The 23,447-nt window shown below is 33.8% G+C and overlaps 1 protein-coding gene across 1 annotated transcript in view; it reads left to right on the forward strand.

Moving 5' to 3' along the window:
• LOC149792421 (uncharacterized) overlaps window positions 1-21,605 on the forward strand; it is a 50,395-nt gene extending 28,790 nt beyond the window's left edge. Inside the window, exons 8-14 of the mRNA XM_089970994.1 lie at window positions 4,163-4,516; window positions 7,321-7,374; window positions 7,689-7,766; window positions 11,842-11,905; window positions 13,919-14,023; window positions 14,392-14,520; window positions 18,716-21,605. Of these exons, the coding sequence (XP_089827120.1) occupies window positions 4,163-4,516; window positions 7,321-7,374; window positions 7,689-7,766; window positions 11,842-11,905; window positions 13,919-14,023; window positions 14,392-14,520; window positions 18,716-18,782 (851 nt within the window). The 3' untranslated portion in view covers window positions 18,783-21,605. The remainder of the gene's footprint in view (window positions 1-4,162; window positions 4,517-7,320; window positions 7,375-7,688; window positions 7,767-11,841; window positions 11,906-13,918; window positions 14,024-14,391; window positions 14,521-18,715) is intronic.
• Window positions 21,606-23,447: the final 1,842 nt, after the last annotated feature.

Raw genomic sequence — 23,447 nt, forward strand, 5'->3', positions numbered from 1 at the left:
CAAGATAGATATTGAAATACCCATGAATGTACTTCCAGTACCGTTTGATTGCTATTAGCTGTCTGATATCATCGTAACCTAATCAACCCTCTTGACTGAGCATCACCTTTCATATACGATTTCTTTTTTGATGCAAATTCGACATGTGTTTGTCCAGCTTCTTCTTTACAGTTCTTCAAGCTTTGCCGATATGCCTCAGGTGCCAACTGATAACCCTTAACCACATCATAAACAGCACTCTTTATTTTATCAAGAACGAAAAGCTGCCTTTCGGGGTTTGCGATATACTTTATAAAAATAAAGTCCAATACTCTCTTGACCATTTCAAAAGTTCAGCAGTGTTCTCAAAGTGAAGAAAATATTTATCAAGTAACGTAATTATTTTTGGTAACATCAACCCGCGAACTTGTGTAAGGTGTGTGTGTGTGTGTGCTTGGTAGGGGGGAGTGCTCTGCCTACCAGCTTCGAGTCTTGTAATCTATATTGCATCTCCCTTACTTCTCCCTATCCTAAAATTCCAGTCTAATTGTAAACAGGACTGGACAATGAATGCTCTGAACTCAAATGCATTGTTATCATTTTCGCTTACACCTTACACACACGGACAAAAGCAATTCACATAATATAAATTAAACATACATAAAAATATGCTGAAAAGATATTCGTTTAGAAACGGAAGACAAATTTCTCAGTGACTAACGTAGGTCGGACAAGTATGTGATATTGCCAAAGATTTCAGTTGGATTCAACGGTTTACGGAAGCAAGCCACTGAGTATTTATACGGTAAAAAAAAAGCAACAGAAGTTAGAAACACGTATGCTAGAAAGATTTGTACTAATGAGGGCTGCATTTGGTTTGACAAGTACGCCTGGTAGTAGTCTTAATCTAGGTAATGTACAACAAGTTATACACTTCAAAATCAGCGAAAACGTAAATGTAGATGCTCACAAAAACATATTTTTTTTAGTTTCACATGATGAGCTTAAGTTTCAAAACCATCATCTAAAGTCAAGTATGTTCTCTATTTATGTCGTAGCTTTTCATTGCAGCTAAAGTAACTTCACAACATAATACATTGTACAGCGACTGGCTGTGGCAAAGCAAAATGTGCACTAAGTCTTTTTATAAAGTCGAGATTTAAAAGTTATCTCGGTATCATTTTACCTTCATATAATAGAAAGTTGCGACTAAAGGATTTAAAGGTAAAAGGGTAGAGATTCTGAAGATAAATTGGACAATTGGTTTGAAATACTGGTTGATTTGTACCTAGGAACCAATACTTTATTTGCAATCGATGTTTATGAAAGTTGTTACAAGAAGGTTAATAAAAGAACTTGACTAGCATTTTCCAGTGATCTGTATTTGATTTATCCGTGTGGTTGATCGCGCTTCATAAGTTGTATCAAAGATTTTAAGGAAAATACGCAGTCTGGTCACCTTCCACTGCATGGAAACAGCGTTTGAAAAGAACTATGCTCTCTTGAATGAAATGAAAGGAGAATTTGTTGATGTTTTGAAACAGAAAAAAGAAATACATCTTAATCCCTTAATATTTTCTTTCAACTCGGTTTTGCTCACGTGTCCGTACCTTCATTAATTTATGTTTTAAACCAAAGCATTGCTTAACATCATACCTAGACAATACTGCTGTGTTTAAGTTTCATGCGACACGTTTGGTGATTGTACGCTCTTTAGAGAGTCCGCAATTTATAATATCCTTTGTGACCAAATCAGCACTACCGGTACATTTCAAATTTCCAAAACTGTTGATTTCTTTCACGATCATCTATTTGTCCATGTCCATTTTGAATAAAGGGACATTCTATCTGAACACACAAATCTTCTTTATAAACGCCGGGTATATTTGACTCATGTGGCAAACGCAACACGTTGTTTTATGGATGGTCATTAATGTTATAAAAGTTCATATTCTGCTTCATATAACTGTAATACTGCAACGACTTTATATGCATAATGAATGTTTATCACTGTCTAGTCTTATTCCATCATTGTATTTCGTATTGCAGTCGGTGTGATAAATTCGTACATCGACTACTGATTTAGTGCTAATACATTCTATAGACTGTATATTGATCTTTGTGTTTCTAATACGATTAGAATCGTGTAATTGTTAGTAACACTATTCCTTTCGAATGATATACTTTACTTGTCATTTTTAAAATATATTCGTTTCTATTCATAATCATAATGTCGTTTTCTCAAATTCCATCTGTTTAACTATTGCAGCGTCGTTCACCAATGCAAAAGTCGTTGTTAAACGCATCATTAATAACTGTTCACCTCAGACTAGTATTGAGCTCATTGTTAGGCGTAAGCCACGGTTCCTCTTCTAACAAACAAACATCTAGTTTTTCAGATTTTAGCCATGCTGCATAAACAAGTTAAAACAACAATAATATATATCATGCTTCATAGTGTAATGATAATTGATAATCGTTTTGGTCCATTTGGTTCTGTGCTACTGTAATCATTAATCAATGTTATTTGCAGCGCAGATAATAAATTTTATCTGGTACACGTTTGTCTAGTGCTAGATTTTACTGCTTGAAATGATCGTACATTTGCTTTTTTAACGTCATTTAATATATCAGAACCTTAAGGGACGAGCATTATTTTTCTTTGGCATAGCAGTTTCACTAAATCGTTCAAAGCTTTTATTATAGCTGTAAATGTATGACATCAAATATTTGTGGTTCAGCTGTTGAAAATAATTCAGTGTTTCCACTCAAAAATCAAATGTTTAGCAACTTCTAGCGTCTCCAAGTATAAAGTTATAAATATCTACCAATAAAGTCAATATATTCTCATTACTTTTTATGTTTTCACTAACCTTTCAACTATGAAATTTGTTTCTTTGTCGTATTCTGTACGAGTTTTTTTCTCTTCATCTCAATTATTTCTTTAGAATCGTCTTCATAAACAGATGACTGATATCACCGTACAAGTTGTAAATAAACAGAGGGATATATCTTGGAGGCTTTAATGTCAGATTAATTTATTATGAGGGGACCATTAGTATTTTCTTGTCAGCTGATCTTAGTCACAAATTGTGTGAATACGGGCTTCGCCTTTACGAACCTCGTGGGCACATACTTAATATTTATACATTTTTTGGTACATACATTGTATTTATTAACGAGCAATACAAAATTTGATCTTTAACTTATACACATTGAGGTACATGTAAAATCCCGACTGAGTGCTTTTAGATGTTTGTATTGTCATTATTTGTCACACTGTTGCATATCGGTATTGGTTGATATATCGAAATTCCACCACTTATCTACGCAAGTCAAGAGGCCAAATTTACTATAAAATATATATTTCTACACTCCGCGCGCGGTCCTGAAAATATTTGTTTTGTGTACACTAGAGACTGTGTCACATTTACTTTGTTAATTTAAGATGAATTTTGGTTTCATTGGTTACATATCATTTGTATGGCACGATTCACATGCAAATGATATTGTGTCACGTGCTTTGTACATTTGCCGTATAATGTATTTAATTAATTAATTTATCGGTATGATTTGTTACAAACGCTACCGGACCTATTGGTTTCAAACACGACTTACATTATTTGAATTGGTGCACAATTACATAACTTTATTCGAGAAAAGAATCAAACTACAACCTTGTCGTTTTTAAATAAAATTTACAAATTGCTCCTGAAGTTGCTTAATCGAACTGTGGATTTCTCTATAGAATGACAATCGGAAAAACAATATTTCATGTTACACGTCGCCATCGGTTAGGTATGATGTGTTGCTTTTATTGACTTTGCGATCGGTAAGCTTGTCATATAAGCGCCTCTTCACGGATTGCACAATAAAAACCTTAGCATAGGCTAGTTCTGTCTTATATATTGCTGGTATAGTAGATTTTGTTTTATACAAACCTGATTGGTCCAGAAATGTCCTAGATGTTTAATAATTGCAAACGTTATAGTTATACTTATTTCATGGATTCAATTATTCCTCAGATCTTCCATGACTATTTATTTTCATTGAGTTTATGAAATTAGTTGAATAATTGTAACCATTTGCTCGACAAGGATCGCAAAATATACAAATTATTTAATTCGTTTTATAATGTTAATTTAAAATGATCACATATGTCAGATTATATGTATCTTAACAGTTATAACGACTCCGACTACGACATCAACTACAACCACGACATCAACGTCAACTACAACTAGGACATCACCTACAAGTCCCACATCATCATCAAGCACAAGTACGACATCACCTTCGACATCGCCATCAAGAACTACTAGGATATCAACATCAACTACAACTAGTACGTCACCTACAACTACAACTATGACATCAGCATCAACTATAACTACGACATCGCCATCAACTACCACTACGTCACCAACGACTTCACCATCTACTTCTTCCGCGTCAACGTCAGCTTCAACAACTACAACATCAACCACTTCAAAGCATAATAATTCTGCAATCACATTGTCGTTCAAATCTTCGACAGGTACAATGATAATCACTAATTTGTTAGAATTTCTTGCCCCTTAAATTTGTTCGCCTAATCGGCTTTTTCGACAATATCAGTGTTACCACTCTGGGTCTTGATATAAGTACGGAAAGAAAGTGAAACCACTGTTACGAAGTTTAAATTTAAGAAGACCTATCAGTATTGTGAATTAGATTCCAAATATTCTTAAAAAATCCTATCACAAGTCAACACGTATAAAATGTCGAATAAATTCGAATGTTCTTTAATGTATTGATGTATTACATTAATGTAATTTCAGAATATCTTTGAATTATTTCACAATTATTCCAAAAATATTTTAGTCCAGAAGTTATTTAGCACTGTGTAATTTCAATGAATGACTTAAATAATTTCTATCGAATTATATCTGAGCACGAATGAAAATTTTGATAATAGATTCCAAAAAGACCGATGTGAAACAGAAATGTAACAGGAATCATAAATTGTTTACAAAACCTTATTTATATATTTTTCACCTGACAGAAGACATAAGAGAATATTCTGAAATTCACTAGAGGTGAGTTGTTTCTACTTGGAAATATTCCATCATATTATTTCAAGAATATTCTAAACTCAAAACGCTATATCAACGTCTTATTAACAACTTACAATCAAGCGCTCAGTATAGATATAAATAATGACGACTGTCAGTTTCATGACCACCTACCTGCTATAATACTGTCGGAAAACTCCTTATGCCCCATCTCACTTTGTGTGATGACGAAGATATTCCTCGTCGTCTTCCTTAGTACTGTTTCAAAAGAAAAGATTAATATCTTTACCTAAGAAATGCAGTAAAATGAAATTTTCTCTATTCAAAAACTGTGTACGCAACAAATTCTTTAAACCTTAAATATGGTCTATGAGTATCGACGATCACAATTCAGTAATTGGATTTGGTGCTGGTTGGTGATTAATGGAAGGCAAAAAGGTAGATTATTTAGTACCATGGTAACTGTAGTAAAATTTCTTGCTCACAGATAGACCACGGTCGCAAACTCTGACAGATCCGATATTAAGATTCAAACCAACACTCTTTTGGTCGCGAGTTTGTCATGCTAATCACTAGGCCACAACAGTTCCTGTCTTGCTTATTTATATCTTATGACACACGCGTGAGCACATCAAATCTACTATACGTCCCAAAGCCTGCAGGATGATTACATATACTTTCAATTTTACCGCTCCGGTGGCCTATTGGTTAGAGCGTCTACCTCGGATGTGGAAGGTCGTGGGTTCGATCCCCGGCCGAGTCATTCCAAAGACTTATAAAAATGGTAATAAGAGTTGCCTCGCTTGGCGTTCAGCATTAAGAGGTTAGTGTTAGGACTGGTCGGCCTGAAATCAGGATAGTGTGACTGGGCGGGACATCATGCTACATGTCTGCGGTATGATGCATCAGTGCTAGACAACCCTATAAACTGCCACATTGCAGACATCGTAGCCTTATGACTGAAAATTTGTTAAACCTTCTTTAAAAATCCAGATCACAACACATCACAACACTATTTCAATTATTCGAGTGTATGGGTATACAATTAAGACTCAAACTAAACTCTAAACATGATCAAAACATTGACCGTCCTTGTTTGTCACTGTGACTGATCCCACGAAACGCTTTGTTTCTTTTAGCATAAGATTCAGGTTGACAAAGGCAATGAAGTCAATAAGGCCTACATTTTGTGTGTTACTAACATTGGTTAAGTAGGTGTTTAGCTTTTGACAATGCGAATATTTTCAAATTATAAGCATCATGCCCTGCGGAGAAGGCCCTTCTTGATCATTGCAGTTGGAGATAGGATTAAATACATTTATTTAGACGGATACTTTTATAATAATAACTATATCATGTATACTGAGATAAGTTACCATCGACCGATTAATTGTGTTGTACATGTGAATCAGTACAGGAATTAATGGCTCTGGATTACTGAAAGCCTGTAAGCAGCGAGCGTTAAAATATATCTGGTGTTTATCAACTCACTATAGTAACTATAACTATAGTCTCATTTAGTGTACAATAATGTGTTTTTCTTTATCGTTTTCTCCTATATTTTCGGTCACATATGCCAATATTTTGTTGTCAAGAATCTGAATTTGCTTCATGCATAAAATCTAATGTTTACTATCACCCCTGTACGCTACTAAAATCTTAGTCGAAGCGAGCACTGTAATCGTTGGATACATTAAGCTGTTAATTTCTAACATTTTAAACATTCGTCTTCAATATGAGCTACTTTTGTTATTTGATTAATGGTATCTGTTTGTTGCGATTTCATTTCCAAGGTGCAAAATCGTGTATTAAAAGAATGTTTTACTGTTAACTAATGATTGTTATAACCAACTAATATTTTAAAAAAATAATCAGCAAATCAAATCGATGAACAATGATTGTAATTACATCTTAGAAACGGGCTTTGTTTTAAACGGATTTACACATAGGCGTCGGAAAGATTTACCCGATATTTAAGATTATTTTATAACCTTAAGACAAAGCGCGAGAAATATAAACTTATTATCGTATGTTCACAACAAATTATACTCCTTTGTTATTTCGTAAAATATCGCACATGTTTTCTGCACCCCATTACTTACGCGGCTCTGACTGTAACAGCATTATGTTTACAACGAATTCGAATATTACATGTACATTCTTATATGAGTCACTCACATGGACATCACTGTTTGTAGGACGAATAAATTGTCTCTAGAAGCATTTTAGATCCTTGACTATCAGTTCATATTACATTCTGTACTGTTTTCATTTTCTCTTTAAACAGCAACGACTTTTTGGCCTGAAAACGGAAGCAGTTCTGAAGCCACTACTACAAAATGTATATTAATTTTCTGTGTTATCCCCTTTCGTATAACACGAATGTTATATCTATCTATCTATCTATCTATCTATCTATAAAGGGCCAAGATCAGTTAATATAACTTTAGTATATACTTTCCCCATTTTGTCCCATTTGAAGAGCCAAATCATTAAATTGAAAGTAAATATAATTGATTAAGAAAATTTAGAATATATCTAGGTTTCGTGGATAATCATTTCAATCGTCTATTTTTTAAAAAATATATTGAGTATTTCCAATTATGTAAAATACAATGAATTATTTTTCTTCTTCTGATTTTCTATTTGTTCAAGATGGTGTTCCAGATGTTGAAAGCCTTTCGGCTAAGGAAGCAAGGAACTTCACAATAGACGCACCAAACATAGGAATAGGTTAGGCAATTTTGAAAGTTATTTCATCCTACAATTTTCAGATATATTTTACGGATTTGTCTGACCCTTACTTATATCAACCATAACATTTAAAGAGATGTTTGCGTCGTACATTTTCCTATCGATACAAGACCAACCTGATAGTCTTATATAACTAATCTCTTGTCGTGCAAAATCATTCCAATTGCATGTAATGAACTAATGTCTTTAGATTTAAGACGGTCAAACATTTACCTTAGAATGATATATGTTGAATGTATCTTCAAAATGACCCCCTTGTGCTGAAAATTAAAAAGAAATAAGTGATGAAGGGAATTAAAACTAATCCATAGATATATGTTTTGGGTGGCGTAAGTAAAGCAGGAAAGCAATTGTGTAAAGCAGAGTTTTGAATATCAAGTGAATTATACAAATCATATATCAACCATTTATAAAACGTTGTACCTAGAATAACACTTTATTTACATTCCAGATTCTGTTGAGAGTGCATGTATAATTTTACCACATAAATTCCTTCCGATTTATGGATGAAATATTTCATGTGGAAATAATTTCTCATTGCAAGTAACATATGAGCTTGGCATTATCTCATTTATGAGCAGGTTATGTTTCGTGTTGCAAAGCATATGGTTTGTTTTCACGTTCTTCTCCACATTCTCGTATTGAGTTGATTGTTATGATTTGGCCCCTTAATAACTTTCCCTAGTGTACTAACGTGTGTGACTTCGTCTACAATAAAACCCTATACGACCGGAGTCATTCTCCTCAATAAGAACTTTGTCTACTGTGTCAGGATTTTTCTGTTGATACAGTACATCATCCACACGCACACAATTTTGTCATACTCTCAAACTGAAACTCAAAACTAGGATCGCGGAATCAGTCAGCCTATGCGGACAAATTACTCTTCAGTAAATGAAGATTCACGGGGTTGTAAACGTACATAAGTTGCCTGTTTTTTAGGGTATGCACACTGTCATTTTTTACTTGGAATATGGTAGAAGTATTGATCTTTCTCTTCCTAGCAGATTATAGCACCTAATCCTGCTGACCAAACCTTTGGTTAGCATCTTAATAAACAGACCTATCTAAAGTCATCCGTTTTATAACATTTCTCTCCATTACTTGTACACTGTCACCAAGCAAGTTAAGATAGAAATTTGTATTACTTTCTGCTAAATATCATCACATAATGTTTGCAAAATAACTCTTGTTTATTACAAGTATACAAAAATAGAATAAACAGCAATGTCAATTAGTAACCTCATCTTCGTTTTATTGTTTTCTTTCTTGATCTTTCAATGTAGTTTTTGTAAAGATGCATAACACTACATGCATAAGTAAGTACTCTATCATATCACCTGCATTTTCTACAGACATCTGTAATAATGCCTCAGAGGAACAGAGAATTCTATCAAATTCATAGACAATAGACTAAAATTGACTGGAATGAACTGACTTTGACCCAGATGATATCATAGACAATGTACATCTGACATGTTTTGTTCTTCCTGATCCAGAATACACAATACCCTTCATTTGTGCTCGTTTTTTAAGAATCGCACCAATTTATGCAAAGCAAACAATACCAATAATACCGAATAAATGCTACTACTGGTTCGCATGCACAGTTGTTCTTCCCGTCATAAATGGCTATCTTAATAAATAATTTTTACTGTAACTCGATGAGCTGCCCATATTCTGAGTTTTGCATGTAAGCGATATCACTTTTTAAATCAGTGCCATATCTGAACTGCAGTTATGCAACATATGAATAATTTAGAGTATGCCATTGCCAAATGGGAAGTTTGATAAATTCTAAGGATTATTTGCGCTTAAATTTATGTTTAAAGGTTGTATAATTTATAGATTTATATCACGAATTTGTGGGGTGGGTCTGGAATAGCTAAAATCTCCTTAAATCAATAAGATGATCATTCAAAGGATTACAGTGGGGACCGTAATACGTAATACCAGTTTTACTCAAATTAAAGCCAATGCATATCGATTATACACTTCAATTCATTATAAAGTTAGTCAACTGGGCCAAAAACACTACAGATCTCTCTGTCTCCGAGAGAATGTATTTTATTATAGATAGATGTCCTAGAAAATTTTCCACACGGTCTATACATCTTGGATTCCTGATCCTAAATGCATGAAGTGCTGTTATTTGTTAAAACCTATATATTCATACCTACTATCATATGCAAAAACACTTCTTAGAATAACGCTGATCCAATTTACAAAGCAAGAGTGCTTCTTAGAACTGCGCTAAGATCTTCGACGTAAATCAGTATTCTCTGCTTTGAAAATGACGATGAGAATGATAGTGATATATCTATTAGGCAAAAAGATCAAAAGAGATCAGGCTATTGATCAGCAGCATGATGTTTTGAATTGCCTGACACGATCGTTTGCATGAAGACGGTTCATCGTGTCAAACGATAAACAGACTGACACAGTAGACATAGTTTCTATTGAACAGACTGACACCAATCGTATGCTGTGGTTGCATTGCCCATCCCGGATCTACCATGAAAGCGAGACTAAAGGAAACTCGTAATATTATATATATATGTAAAACATTATGTTCTTTCGTTTAGATGTTGAAATTATTATCTCCTTTTCGGATCAATTGGTCACATTAAGACAATAGTTTTAATTTCATCTAATTCTGTCTCAGTTCAAAAGTTTTCAGTTAAATTTCATCAAGCAACCAATGCCAGATTACATTTTTAGTTATTTATACAAAATATGTTCTACCTTCTGACATTGTAAAATAAGTACACACACACACACACACACACACATACACACACACACACACACACACACACACATATATATATATATATATATATATATATATATATATATATATATATATATATATATATATATATATATAGTGTGTGTGTGTGTGTGTGTGTGTGTGTGTGTGTGTGTGTACATAATTAAAAACCATAAAAGGGTTGTATGCAACAACATATTTATTGCTAACACTGATTACTACTTACTGCCGATGCAACATGGTTAAGCATAGACATCAATAATATCACAGAATATGTACGCAGTGCCATCGCATTGTTAAAAATACTATAAAAATAAGAAATATTATCTCCAATGGTCTTGCATTCAGACGAAAACGAAACTTTGATGTGACTAAATGTGGCAAACGTAGAAAAAACGTATTAAAAGAAGGAAAAACAAACTGAAAGAACTGAGTGACACAGCCATCATAATGAAAAGGGAGAAGAAAATTGTGGATTGAAATAGAACATTACTCTAAACATTTTACAAGCATAAAATGAATCACAAGACAATGCTTGAAAATATTAGATATACGCGTTAGTCAAACAGGTTAAGACAAAGAACATATTCAACATGACGAATAGCAAAAAGAAAAATAAATATAACTGAGCAATAAGATCTGAACTAAAGTTTTTACAGCATATGCAGCTTGCACCCCATTCTCGATAAAAACCGAAACTGTTTTATACATTTCCACTCGAACTAACATAATATAACAACGGTACTCTCAAAACGTCTAAATCCGGGTGATTTAGACGTCATTTGATGACATAAAATTGTTTTTGGACACGTGAATGAGTTTGTGCATCGAGTGAGCTGTTTCATGTTTTCGACCTATTCCAAATACGTCGCTGAACACCTGTGCAGAAAACTGTAGCATGCACCCCTTGTAAAATACAGTTCACCAACATTCATTTGGATACATCTGGTCATTATCATTTAGAGGTGTATCTGGTTGTTCAAAAATGGGATTAACGTAACGAAAACCTATCACTTTGAATCGAAACGGATGCGATGGTCTGTGCATTTACATACGGAAGTTTCAAACATTGAAAAGTATTCGATCGTATGACATATTCTGCTTTCTTAAGTATAATCTAGATAGGTGTAATATTTGCGTTGAAAAGTCCATACATTGTAACTCCAAAGCAGAGATTATAAACTTATATTTGTGAGGCACAATTTATATTTTCCCAAGTGTAATATAATTATATTTCGGAGAATGTTTTTTATCTTGTCCCGTTCGATAATTTCTTTTCAGGTTTGGGGATAGGAATTTTGCTCGGGTGCTTAATTTCTATCGCAATAGCGTACTGTCGGAAAAGGTATGGTCACTTAACACATATTGTTGATTTTACCGAATATTGGTTGTGTTATCATTGTAAGATATTCCATTAATTAATAACTCTTATAAATCGTTAATATATTCTCAGGTAATTTTAGAACTCTTCATATACATAGCTCAAGTACTTAGGTTAGCTATCTTACCACAACAAAACTGTTCTGGCTACTTTTTATTAATTTCTGTTATACGGTCTTGCTTGGGAAAACTATGAAACTCGAAATGCTACGTCTTAGCTCCGCCCCGGGGTGGGAGAGTCGGATGAGCCTTATTACAGGATTTGGTTTCTTAGCTCCTGAAACATTAATCAAAGTCAACGCCTAAAGCTACATTCCTTCCGAAAACTGATTTTGTTTTTTACTTAATATTATGACCGTGTTCTTTGCAACACCTAACATTGTATAGAACACTGGCTTTACCACAAAAATCAACCAAAATCGTCCATATTTGCTTGTTTAATTATCAGCAAACAAGTTGTGGTCTAACAATATTAATATTCAGACTTGCTTTCCCTAATTAGTTAATATGCACCGTATTAAGCTGATTTCTTGATTTTTAGCGCGATTTCGTTGTAGAGGAGAGGAGTAGAGCTACACTACTACCCTTTCCCCAACGTAGGCGTGGGCGCCCTCACGTGCTAAATAATATATATATATATATATATATATATATATATATATATATATATATATATATATATATATATATAGACTCACTGCATCTCAACCATTCTTTTTTTCTGTGGCCAAGCAACAGTTTGGAGTGTGTTCCATAGCACCTCTTTCACAGGGAGGGGGATAACTTTACACAGATATATACACTATTTGTACATAAATTCATGATTTAGCATTTTTATTCAGTGTTGGTTTTTGGAAACCGTTATAGATACTGCCAAATTTTGAATCTTAAAGGTTTGTTAGGGTTGCATCGTGTCGAGTAATACAACTTCATCACAAACAGAGGTGATTGTTACCCGTATTTAACTCTTTAACTTTAGACAAATTGTACGTTGAAATTTTATTTATCACGCTCTGCTCATGCTCGAATCGGCATACTGGATGATTGTATGCAGCGTTATGAGCAACATACCCTGGCAACAAAAGGATATCGCTGAAACTTAAATTTCACATTTTGACGGCATATGCAAATTTATTAGCCCTGAGCTGAGGACCCCCTATGTGTCTTTTGTATCCTGTCAAAATATCGTAATAAATGGTATCACGACACTTGATGGGGGAACGCAGCTTGAAGAGCACTGTAACCTCATTAGAAAGTAGGTCATTTTCATCCAGAAAATGTGTTTTCAAAAGTGATGCTAGAATCATTACATTAGATGCTTGAATATGTCTTTATTAGTACCACACCTTATAAAAAAGATGCACAGTGACCTATATTTCACATTTACTGGCTTGGGTTAAATTCTAGCATTTAGCAAATCCCCACGCAGGCTAGATGAATGTATATTTATTGTATGTGATTGGCCATCGACGACATATAGCCAGAAACAGTTGTAAGTCTTTAAGTCGCCCATCTTGTATTGAGACGATGAACAAAGTCCTTGGTAACGATGAATCTGGGTCATTATGTTAAGCGGCCATACATCGTCATTAGTTAGTGCCACTTAGTTCTAGATTGATAAATCAAGTGTAGTCATAGGTTACGTCAAGAATGTAACGGAAAGTACTGATTATTTCCCAATTTCTTTTAATGGACTCGCATACTATTACAAATATCTCTGATTTTCAGACGAAATAATACTTAACGTTTTCTTACCGTTGCTAATGTTCAGAAACAGCAACGAACCCCGATACCAAAGCAATTACTAGAACTTTTATTTAAGAATTTACACTCTTTTAAAGGTTTCCTCAAAAGCAAACCTTGTTTACGGTAAACACACCATTGCACTATCTTGTGTTTTCTTTACTTCTTTCCAATTTTGTCGCATATCGAAATATTGTTAGATTGTTCCCTTTCCCATTTCTCATTCCGATTACAGGCAAAGGCAAAGAGGAAGATCAAACAGTAGCAACCATCCCTTAGATGACGAGTTATTGCATGTTTCATCTTCAAAGACAAATGAAAGACAAGCCAATGGACACATGTATGTTCCATCTTCAAAAGAGAAATCATGAAATATTATCTAAAGTCTCTTCACTAAAATATTTAATGAAGAATCATTCAATACCACCACAATATTCTTAAATCTCCTAGCTTCTCACACTGAGCAGTAGAGGCTGTTAGAATGAACAAAAATTGTATATGATAAGAAACCTATTGCATCTTCTTGTACCTTCCTTCGTTTTTTTTTAATCGGGTAACGGTATATAGTATGTTTTATTATATTTTATAAGGCTTTGGTGCATAGTCCGTTATGCATTTTATAGTTTATCCAGCAGCAGTATATACTGTTAAACTTTTTATAATTTATCTGACAGCGTTAAATAGTCTCTTTTTCTTTTATAATTCCAGCGAGCGCCACAGAGTAACGTCAAACAGTGCCATAAACTTTTCAAATTTTGGGCTTGGTACTAGGGAATATGACCGAAAAATAAACACTTCAAATGCACCAGAACAAGAACTGAAAAATAGTGGAAATAGGTATGTTCCATCATCGACATATCAGATTTTGTCCTAAATCTTTTCAGGAACATGTTTAATGCAGACCATTTCAATAGACTAAGTGGTATATTTACAGGACTACACGTATCTAATAACCCGATGCTTTTCGAATAGAGGCACGTTAGATATTTTTCCCCAGAATATCCAAGCGACTAAAATTACGTTTGCAGACATCCGCATCTACTAAATTACTGAATTCTCTAACACAAAATTATATAGTATAGGTATAAACAGTTTTGATAATTAGGGTGCTTATAAACATAGGCAAGTCAATGGGTTTATAAATATCAGATTTAGACTGAACACCGTACGTAAACTAGAATTAATTACTGCAATATTCCTAAACTGATTTGCACGGCAATACATACAAAATAAGAATGACCTATCCGCACCTACAACATATGTAAGATTCTGTATGATGTAAGTGACTGCCAGTGCATAAGAGCTGTATTTGATCAACGCACAGAAAAGTTGACCAAGATGACAGATACAGCTATTTGGAAGGGAATAATTTATGTGGAGAGACAAGTTTTGTCTGAAAATGTACAGTCCTGCTGTGAGATGAAGTCTGAGGAATAGAAAATCAGTGAGATGCGACAATTGTTAACTCTATTTGTTTAGCAAGCCCCAACGGCTCTTTTCCTGGCCATTCGGATATTTAGAAAAGAGACTAATCATTTCCCCAAAAGTTTGTTCATTTGCATGTGTGTGTGTGTGTGCGTGCGTGTGTGTATAGTGTTGGATGGTACAGATGGTGTGATGGATAGTATGTTCGTTGGATTTCATTTCCTTCTCTTAAACTCTTAGAAAGAAACCTTTTAGATCGTGTGTGTTTATTGTTGGATGGTATAGATGGTGTGTTGGATATTATGTTTGTTGGATTTCATCTTCTTCTCTTCAACTATAAGATAAAAATCTTTGAGATAGTGTGTGTGTATGAGTATTGTTGGATGATATAGATCATGTATTGGTTAGTATTGTTTGGATTTCATATCTTCACCTTAATCTCTAAGCTGGCCCACAAGCCTTTATGGATAGTGTGCGAGGTGTTGGATGATATAGGTGGCATGTGAGAGTATTTTGTTAGATTTCATTCCATTCTCTTAAATTTTAACCTAACACTTGACGTTTTGGATACTCTGCGTGGAGTGTTGGATAGTATAAGTGGTATGTGATGGCATTTTCGTTAGGTTTCATCTCCTATTAAGCTCTAAGCAAACAAAATACGTTTTGGATTGAGTGTTTCGGGTATTGAATGGTACAGATGATGTGATGGATAATGTTTTTGTTGGATTTCATATCCTTCTCTCAAACTCTAAACTGACTCAAGACGTTTTGGGTAGTGTGTCTATTGGGTATTGGATGGTATATATGGTATATATGATGTGAAGGATAGTGTTTATTTTGGGTTTCATCTCGTTGTCTTAAAAGTTAATCTTTGAAAGTTTGCAAAACACGCATACTTGACTTCATTTAAACCCCACAATTAACTATTTTGAAAAATGCAACTACATAGTTTAGCTCGTCTCTCTCTATGTATAGATAATGAACGTCTAAGTGAGAAATTTGTTGCCCGTTTCAAATCGAGAACAAATGATATATCCATTTAGTATTTAGTGTGGCACGACAAATGGTACAGTACACAACAAAGGAATTGCAAATTCACACTCTAGATAGGCTGTCTCCACTGCAATGTTAAAGGCTAGCGCATATGTAATATTTTTAACAATACAATGTATCGCTCGTTATAAGTAATTTCACTGGCTGCACATATTTTCTTACCGAGTTCAATTCGAATCGACTTCGGTGCCTCTTCTATGTGACAATATCGGACGTGCTTCTTCTGCGCCTAACCTCTAGGCGCTGTACCCCCCAACAAAAGAAAATACAACTAACACGCGAACAATCGTAATATTGGTGAACCATGGAAATTGTGTCAGTTTTATCGCAAAATACATCCTGCAATGTTTGGATATATTATTTTGTGAGAAGTTTATATCGACGTTTTCCAAAAAGAAGGATTTTAGTCGAGTATATCTTCAGTTCACTCTTGTAATATTTTACGAGAAAAGATGCATGTTTCATATGGATGTGATTTTCTATGTGGGATTTGTCTTTTTGAAATTTCTTAAGGAAAATGTATCATAAAAGAACGTAAGTGTAGTGATTTTTTTTGGTCTCTCTCTCCTTTGTAATGATAATTCAATGTTTCACAAAAAGACACCCACCCTTTGGTTTCTTATAACATGATTTCGAATGTAATCCAAATGGTACATGCTCGCGTCTTAAGATACCTCTCAAAAAAAATGTGGTCAGTAGCCACAATAACTGCTACGCTTGTTTTGTAATTTTTCTCAAACAATTGTTACTTTAAAGAAATGGTAGAAAGATTTTTCTTCCTCCATAGGTAAATATAAATCTTGAATTGTGTTTGTGCATGTCAGATATCTTATTTTGGCACTGCATTGTGTCATGAGAGAAATTTCTAAGATTCGATCCACCGTCTTACGAAGAAGAAAAAAAAAACAGCCCTCAGCTTTAGAGTATAAAAATAACTTGAATTATAACAATGCCTTTAGTGGAGAAACAATGTAAAATTGTTTGACCTCATTTTTTCGCAGTTGATTTAAGAGTACAATAGAAGATTTTGTTTTATTACTGTTTTTTCCCGTCCTTGGTTTATTGAACTTTGCAAAATTGTACCCTCATGGAGTGCGATGCAAATCATGTCATCTCTTAAAATTTGGGATACGCAGCAAATGTTACTGTAGAATCAAAACAATTGCCTATGAACGTTTCTCGTATACAATGCATCGTTGTCTTCAAAAACTCAAGGTAAACTGACGTTAATTTCACGTAGTTCTTTACTGCCGCAAAAAAAATAAATAACAGAACCAAAAATGGTGCTCTCTACGTTTCTGTCTTTTACCATTCTCTCTCTCTCTCTCTCTCTCTCTCTCTGTCTCTCTGTCTGTCTGTCTCTCTCAACACTCGTTTCAAGACTATAAATACGTCTCCTCTACCATCACTCAATACAGTAACAAATTTGTGTATGTCATTGTGTGTGTATGGGGTATTGGATGGCATAGATGGTGTAGTGGGATATAACATTTTTGTGATTATATGCAGTTTGTTCGAACCCGTCATTGTTTAGTCTGAGTGGATACTAAAAAAGGTGTTTTGGAGTGTTTTTGTGTGTCTTTGTTGGTTTTCGGTTACTAAAAAAAAGTATTTTGGTGTGTTTGTGTGTGTCTTTGTTTTGTTTGTTTATGTATGTGTATCAACTTCAGCTTCAAACCGTTACCAATTCCATGTTTTGGAGTGTTTGTGTGTGTCTTTGTTGGTTTTCGGTTACTAAAAAATGTATTTTGATGTGTTTGTGTGTGTCTTTGTTTTGTTTGTTTATGTATGTGTTTCAACTTCAGCTTCAAACCTTTACCAATTCCATTTTAACCTAACCGACCCTTTTTGACCCGATCCATCCATGTGTCCAAGTGACTCCCCCATGTTAAATTCCCCTTGAGGCTGAAGAGGCTCTCCTTGAGGCTGTAGAGACTCACTTATGTTAAATTCTCTTATGAGGATATCAGCAAAGTTTAATGCTATATAGGCGCATATTACTGCTAAAGTTCTCATTACCTCACATTGCATTTAAGCAAGTATAAAAAAGATATCAAATTATCTCAACCTGCGTTTATGCAAGTTTACACAGTGACCAAATTATCTTTCCCCCAGTAAAGGAAAACATAAAAGTGAACACATTATCTCACCATGCGTAAAGGCAAGTATAGGAAGAGATCAAATTATTTCATCCTTCCTAGAGGTAATATTGTAGGAAATAATATGTCGTAATTACTTTTACTTATTGTGTTAAAGAAAATAAAAAAATTGTAGGAGCAATGTAATCACATTACATTATTTCATCAGTACTTTTTTCTGTTCTAAGGTACAAACATTACACTGAATGGTTACAAAAGGTCAACCATCAATGGCATTTCGATTTTATATATTTTTTTTCAAAAGTAACGTGGATTACTATTAAATAGATACTAATCTTAAATTGGTTCTCTGTTGGTGAAAAGAATCTAATCTTTACATGTTAAAAATAACGGATGTATATTTCAAATATCTTTCTATTTGAATGTCTCAAAATGTTAGTTTCATTTTCTTTCAGTGACACTTCAAAGGGTCATCACAACGCTGAAGAAAATGACGATGCTATGTCCAGTGTCGATCTGTGAAGAATGATGACCGAAAAAAATCAATATGTCCATCGTTGGATTTAAAAGTGAACACTGATCCACACCTATACTATTGTTTGGAATCACCCACGTAATAGATCTGTATTTGATAATATGTGGAATGTATGCACACGATGATCATAAATAGAATGAATGAAACATTCAATGTTGCTAAAATGAAAAGAAAATTACATTACACACACACACACACACACACACACACACACACACACACATATATATATATATATATATATATATATATATATATATATATATATATATATATATATATATATATATATCATATACACGGAAGAACGCACACCAAGCTACAGTTTTGTTTTCGGCTTTCAAGAAGCCGATTAAATTATAATTTTGCAAGAAGAAAGTGGCAAATCCATTGAGGATTTCGAAAACTAAAAAAGACCAAAATGGACATATTGACAAGATTTTGTGTTTTCGTTACTTCGACGGCTATATTATATAAACGTATCATTAATGTACCTGTCGATTTCATTTACAATTGTGACAATTTGATGTATTCTAACCCATCACAGCAAGCAACATTCGATACACAACATGTAGTGAGGAAATTTAGTCCTATCTCCAACACACACACATTTCTATATATCAGTCATTTATTCACGCGAGACTCATATGACTGTTTAACTTGCAATTATATCGGCAAAAACTAATGATATGGTAAATGCAATAAATTTTCTTATCTTCAAACCTAAATTGTCTAAGTATGTTCGATTTTTATTAGGACATTTTCTTATTATTAGTTGTACAATATCGCCAGACATTCGAGATTACCAAGAAACTTTACAGTCTGTCTTATCAATCTTGTGCAACATTCCAAGCCACGAGTACATATATTTTAAAATGTATTTTGGTCAGAAAAGAATAAGAATAAATATGCTTGTGATGTCGCATTGACTAAGAACTAAATGTAATTTATTACCCGTAAATACAAAACATGTTTTCATACTATTACTTTAACTATAAACAAAACAAACTATTTTTGTAATAAGATTTTAAATTCAAACAAATCTACACATTTTGTTTAAAAGATCAAAAAAGTAATTTTATAGAAGATTTTGGTAGATCTATATGAGATACCACAGAGATACACTTCATAAAAAATGAACATCTAGTATGTATGGATGGATGGATGGATGGATGGATGATTTACTTGATTAAATGAAACAATCGAGGTGTTGCTGGTTTCTTAGTGAAATGTCTGTTGTTATATATAATGACCTGAATATGGGTTTGCTATTGCAACACACAAGGGCTATAACAGCGCCTCAATACCGAGCAGAACAGACAGTGTGGAACAATTGTGTGTGCTTGTCTTACAGTCAATGTCCTCCTATTTCTTTCTAGTGCGTGCAAACAATTGTCCAGTGACATCCGATGTTACGAAATTAAGGAGGGTCCATTGTACGAAACTAATCCATGCCACCATTTAGTTTTGTGAATACTGTACATCATGATGTCTTCGAAATATCTTCCCAACATCGATGCCCCATAATCTTTAAAATCTAACAAAGCTCCAAACATAAAAGTTAATACAAATACCTTGAATCTCAGGTTTATTACGCTATTAATAAGACATTCGGTATATTTTATTTTGTATTTGGAATGAAAATGTGTCTATAAGTTTATATTTATTGTGACAATATAACAATGTATTGTTACGAGTCTATGCGCTTAAAATTAGTAACACAAAAGAGTTCGAGAAAACAAGCATTGTAAAATGTAACAAATATAAGTTATTTCCCTAGAATACAAAGCGAAAAATCTTGAATAAAACTTAGTAATATTATTGAAGAAATCCAAAAACTGAAGGCGATCACGTGTCTGTTATAGGTTATAGAATGGTGATATGTCAATAGTCTTTTGTTGAATCACATTAATATAATTCCAGGTTTGAATTCAATATAAATTCCAGTGAATGTTTTTATCCAAGAATTTTATCCGAGCACTTTTGTATATCCAGAGAAAAATATCACTTGAGTTTGAAGAAGAAACATTCATCCCAGCTGGACACAACATCATACAACTTGAAAGTGCTAGATGTTAAAGCACGAATGATTGAATCCTCACGGTCACACGATTGTATAGTTCTCTTCTTGACATCCGGTCACAATTAGTAATTTCTGAAAAACCGATTACCTAATGGAAAATAACCTTCTAGAATGATCATGATGTCTAAAAAGCAATGACGTAGGAAACTGCAAAACTTTGACCCAAATGAACATATTTACCTCTTCTCTTAATAATGATCCCAATATTAAGGCCCTATACATGGATAATAATTTAACTATGTGTGTGTTGTGATGTGATTTGGATGTTTAACGTAGCTTTAACAATTTTTCAGTCATATCGCTACGATGTCTGCAATGTGGCAGTTTATAGTGATGTCTAGCACTGGGGCATCATGCCGCAGACATGTAGCATGATGTCCCACCCAGTCACATTATCCTGACACCGGGCCGACCAGTCCTAACACTAACCTCTTAATGCTGAGCGCCAAGCGAGGCAGCTGTTAGTACCATTTTTGTAAGTCTTTGGTATGACTCGGCCGGGGATCGAACCCACGACCTAACGCATCCGAGGCGGACGCTCGAACCACTAGGCCACCGGAGCGGTCAATTTAGCTATGCCTTAGTTGTTTACATTGAATAAAACTAAAGAAGTCATTCAGGTCAAACAAATCAAGTCCATCATACAATGTCATATTACTATCGCATATAATGAAATAAAAACGTGTTAAAACTAAAAAACAAACAATTAAATTACCTTGCAACAGTATATATTGTTTTCTGTCATTTTTTGTGCATCTATATGTATATATAGACTCGAGTGTACATGAGAGAACTAATGAGTGTTCATCTATTTTGTGTCTGATTTACATCATTAAATGAAAATGTAATGAAACTTTTAAGAATTTTAGATTTCATGGATGTATGTATATATGTATGTATGTATGTATGTATGTATGTATGTATGTATGTATGTATGTATGTATGTTTAAGTATGTATGAATGTATGTATGTATGTGTGTGTGTGTATGTGTGTGTGTATGTATATATGTATGCATGAATGTATATATGTATGTATATATGTATGCATGAATGTATATATGTATGTATATATGTATGCATGAATGTATGTACGTATGTATGTATGTATGTATGTATGTATGTATGTATGTATGTGTGATTTACCTTGGCAATATAATTGCTGTTTCTCAATACAAAAATTACAACATAGTGTCCTTCTGGAGGTGGCTGTAGAGGACGCTTAGTATAGTAAAAAATGCCTGAAACAATTTTATTTTAAGTTAATAGAAATGTAAACGCACGAACACGATAGCACATTTTCATTCAACTAGTTAGTAACGATTTACTATATCATATCACCATATTCGTTCAAACAGTCCAACATAAATATAACAATAAGCGCTGATCGACAAGATTCAGTACAGTGTTGAATAATTTAGCGTTTTCATAATTAAATCATACAAGCAGAAATATATTACTTTCGTGTGAAACTGGCTCCTTTCATTATGTTTCATTTGTCTTTGTAGCTTTTTTTATCATAACAGTAATTAATTACATTTCGTAATATCAATTAGCTTATATGTGTCCTGATACATTCCGTCCGCTGATTTATAAATCCGTCTGTCTGTTCCCTTTGTCCTTTCTTTACAATAAGTATACCATCTACCGTTACCAAACATCGTGACTGGATTGTATATAGGAAATAAATGATCAGTTTCCTGCTCGAAATGTCAATCCTAAATAAGTCGTATATGGTATAACGGTACCAATTGCGCAAGTCCAGGTGGGCGGAGCTTAAGGTGTATGGAACATTGTATTCAGAATTAAAGAACAACACTAGCTGTGATTGGTGCATTATGTAAGAGTTGTACTTTCTGTTTGGCTTAAAAAAATGTTGAGCCTCTTGGCAACATGTGAGTTTGCGTTAATTTCTATCTAGATCATATTTTGTATTTTTTATGATTTTTTTAAAATATGGTACACATGGCTGAAAATGTTCTTGTTGTGACTAGATAACTCTTACCCCTGTCTAGTTCCAGTAGAGTTATCTCTCTTAAATGCAATGGAGTACCTGGTTATGTCACTGTCAAATTGACAATCTAGCATTGTTCTATATGACAGTGTGTGACATGCATGCCCAAGTAGGACAGAAAGTATATTTATTTCACAAAACATTAGCATTGAGGTATATGGAAAAACAATTGGTACCGTGATACCTAAAGGAAAGAATAGCCTCACAGTGTATCCATAGAAACGCATACATGTGGGCGGCATTTATGAAATATACTAGTTTGATGTAGGAAAACAAATGTGTACTGAACAGTTTTGGTCAAATATTGAAAGTTCTTTAAGAATAAAATGTATGAAATCTTCAGAAAATAGCACAAGTTGGCTTTGGATGGGGACGTTTGATAACTATAGCTATGATAGATATAGGCTTGTGTTACCTGATGCCTTTATGTATGTGCTGTTACCTCCTAGATTGGAATGCATGCAACAAAATAAGTTATGTAAACATAATATAATTGATTTTGGCCAAATATTGGCTATTTTACCTGCAAAAGATGAAAAATCATGTGTACAAAAACAG

Source organism: Sinohyriopsis cumingii, chromosome 9 (assembly GCF_028554795.1).
Source record: "Sinohyriopsis cumingii isolate HCF-2022 chromosome 9, ASM2855479v2, whole genome shotgun sequence".
Lineage (NCBI taxonomy): Eukaryota > Metazoa > Mollusca > Bivalvia > Unionida > Unionidae > Sinohyriopsis > Sinohyriopsis cumingii.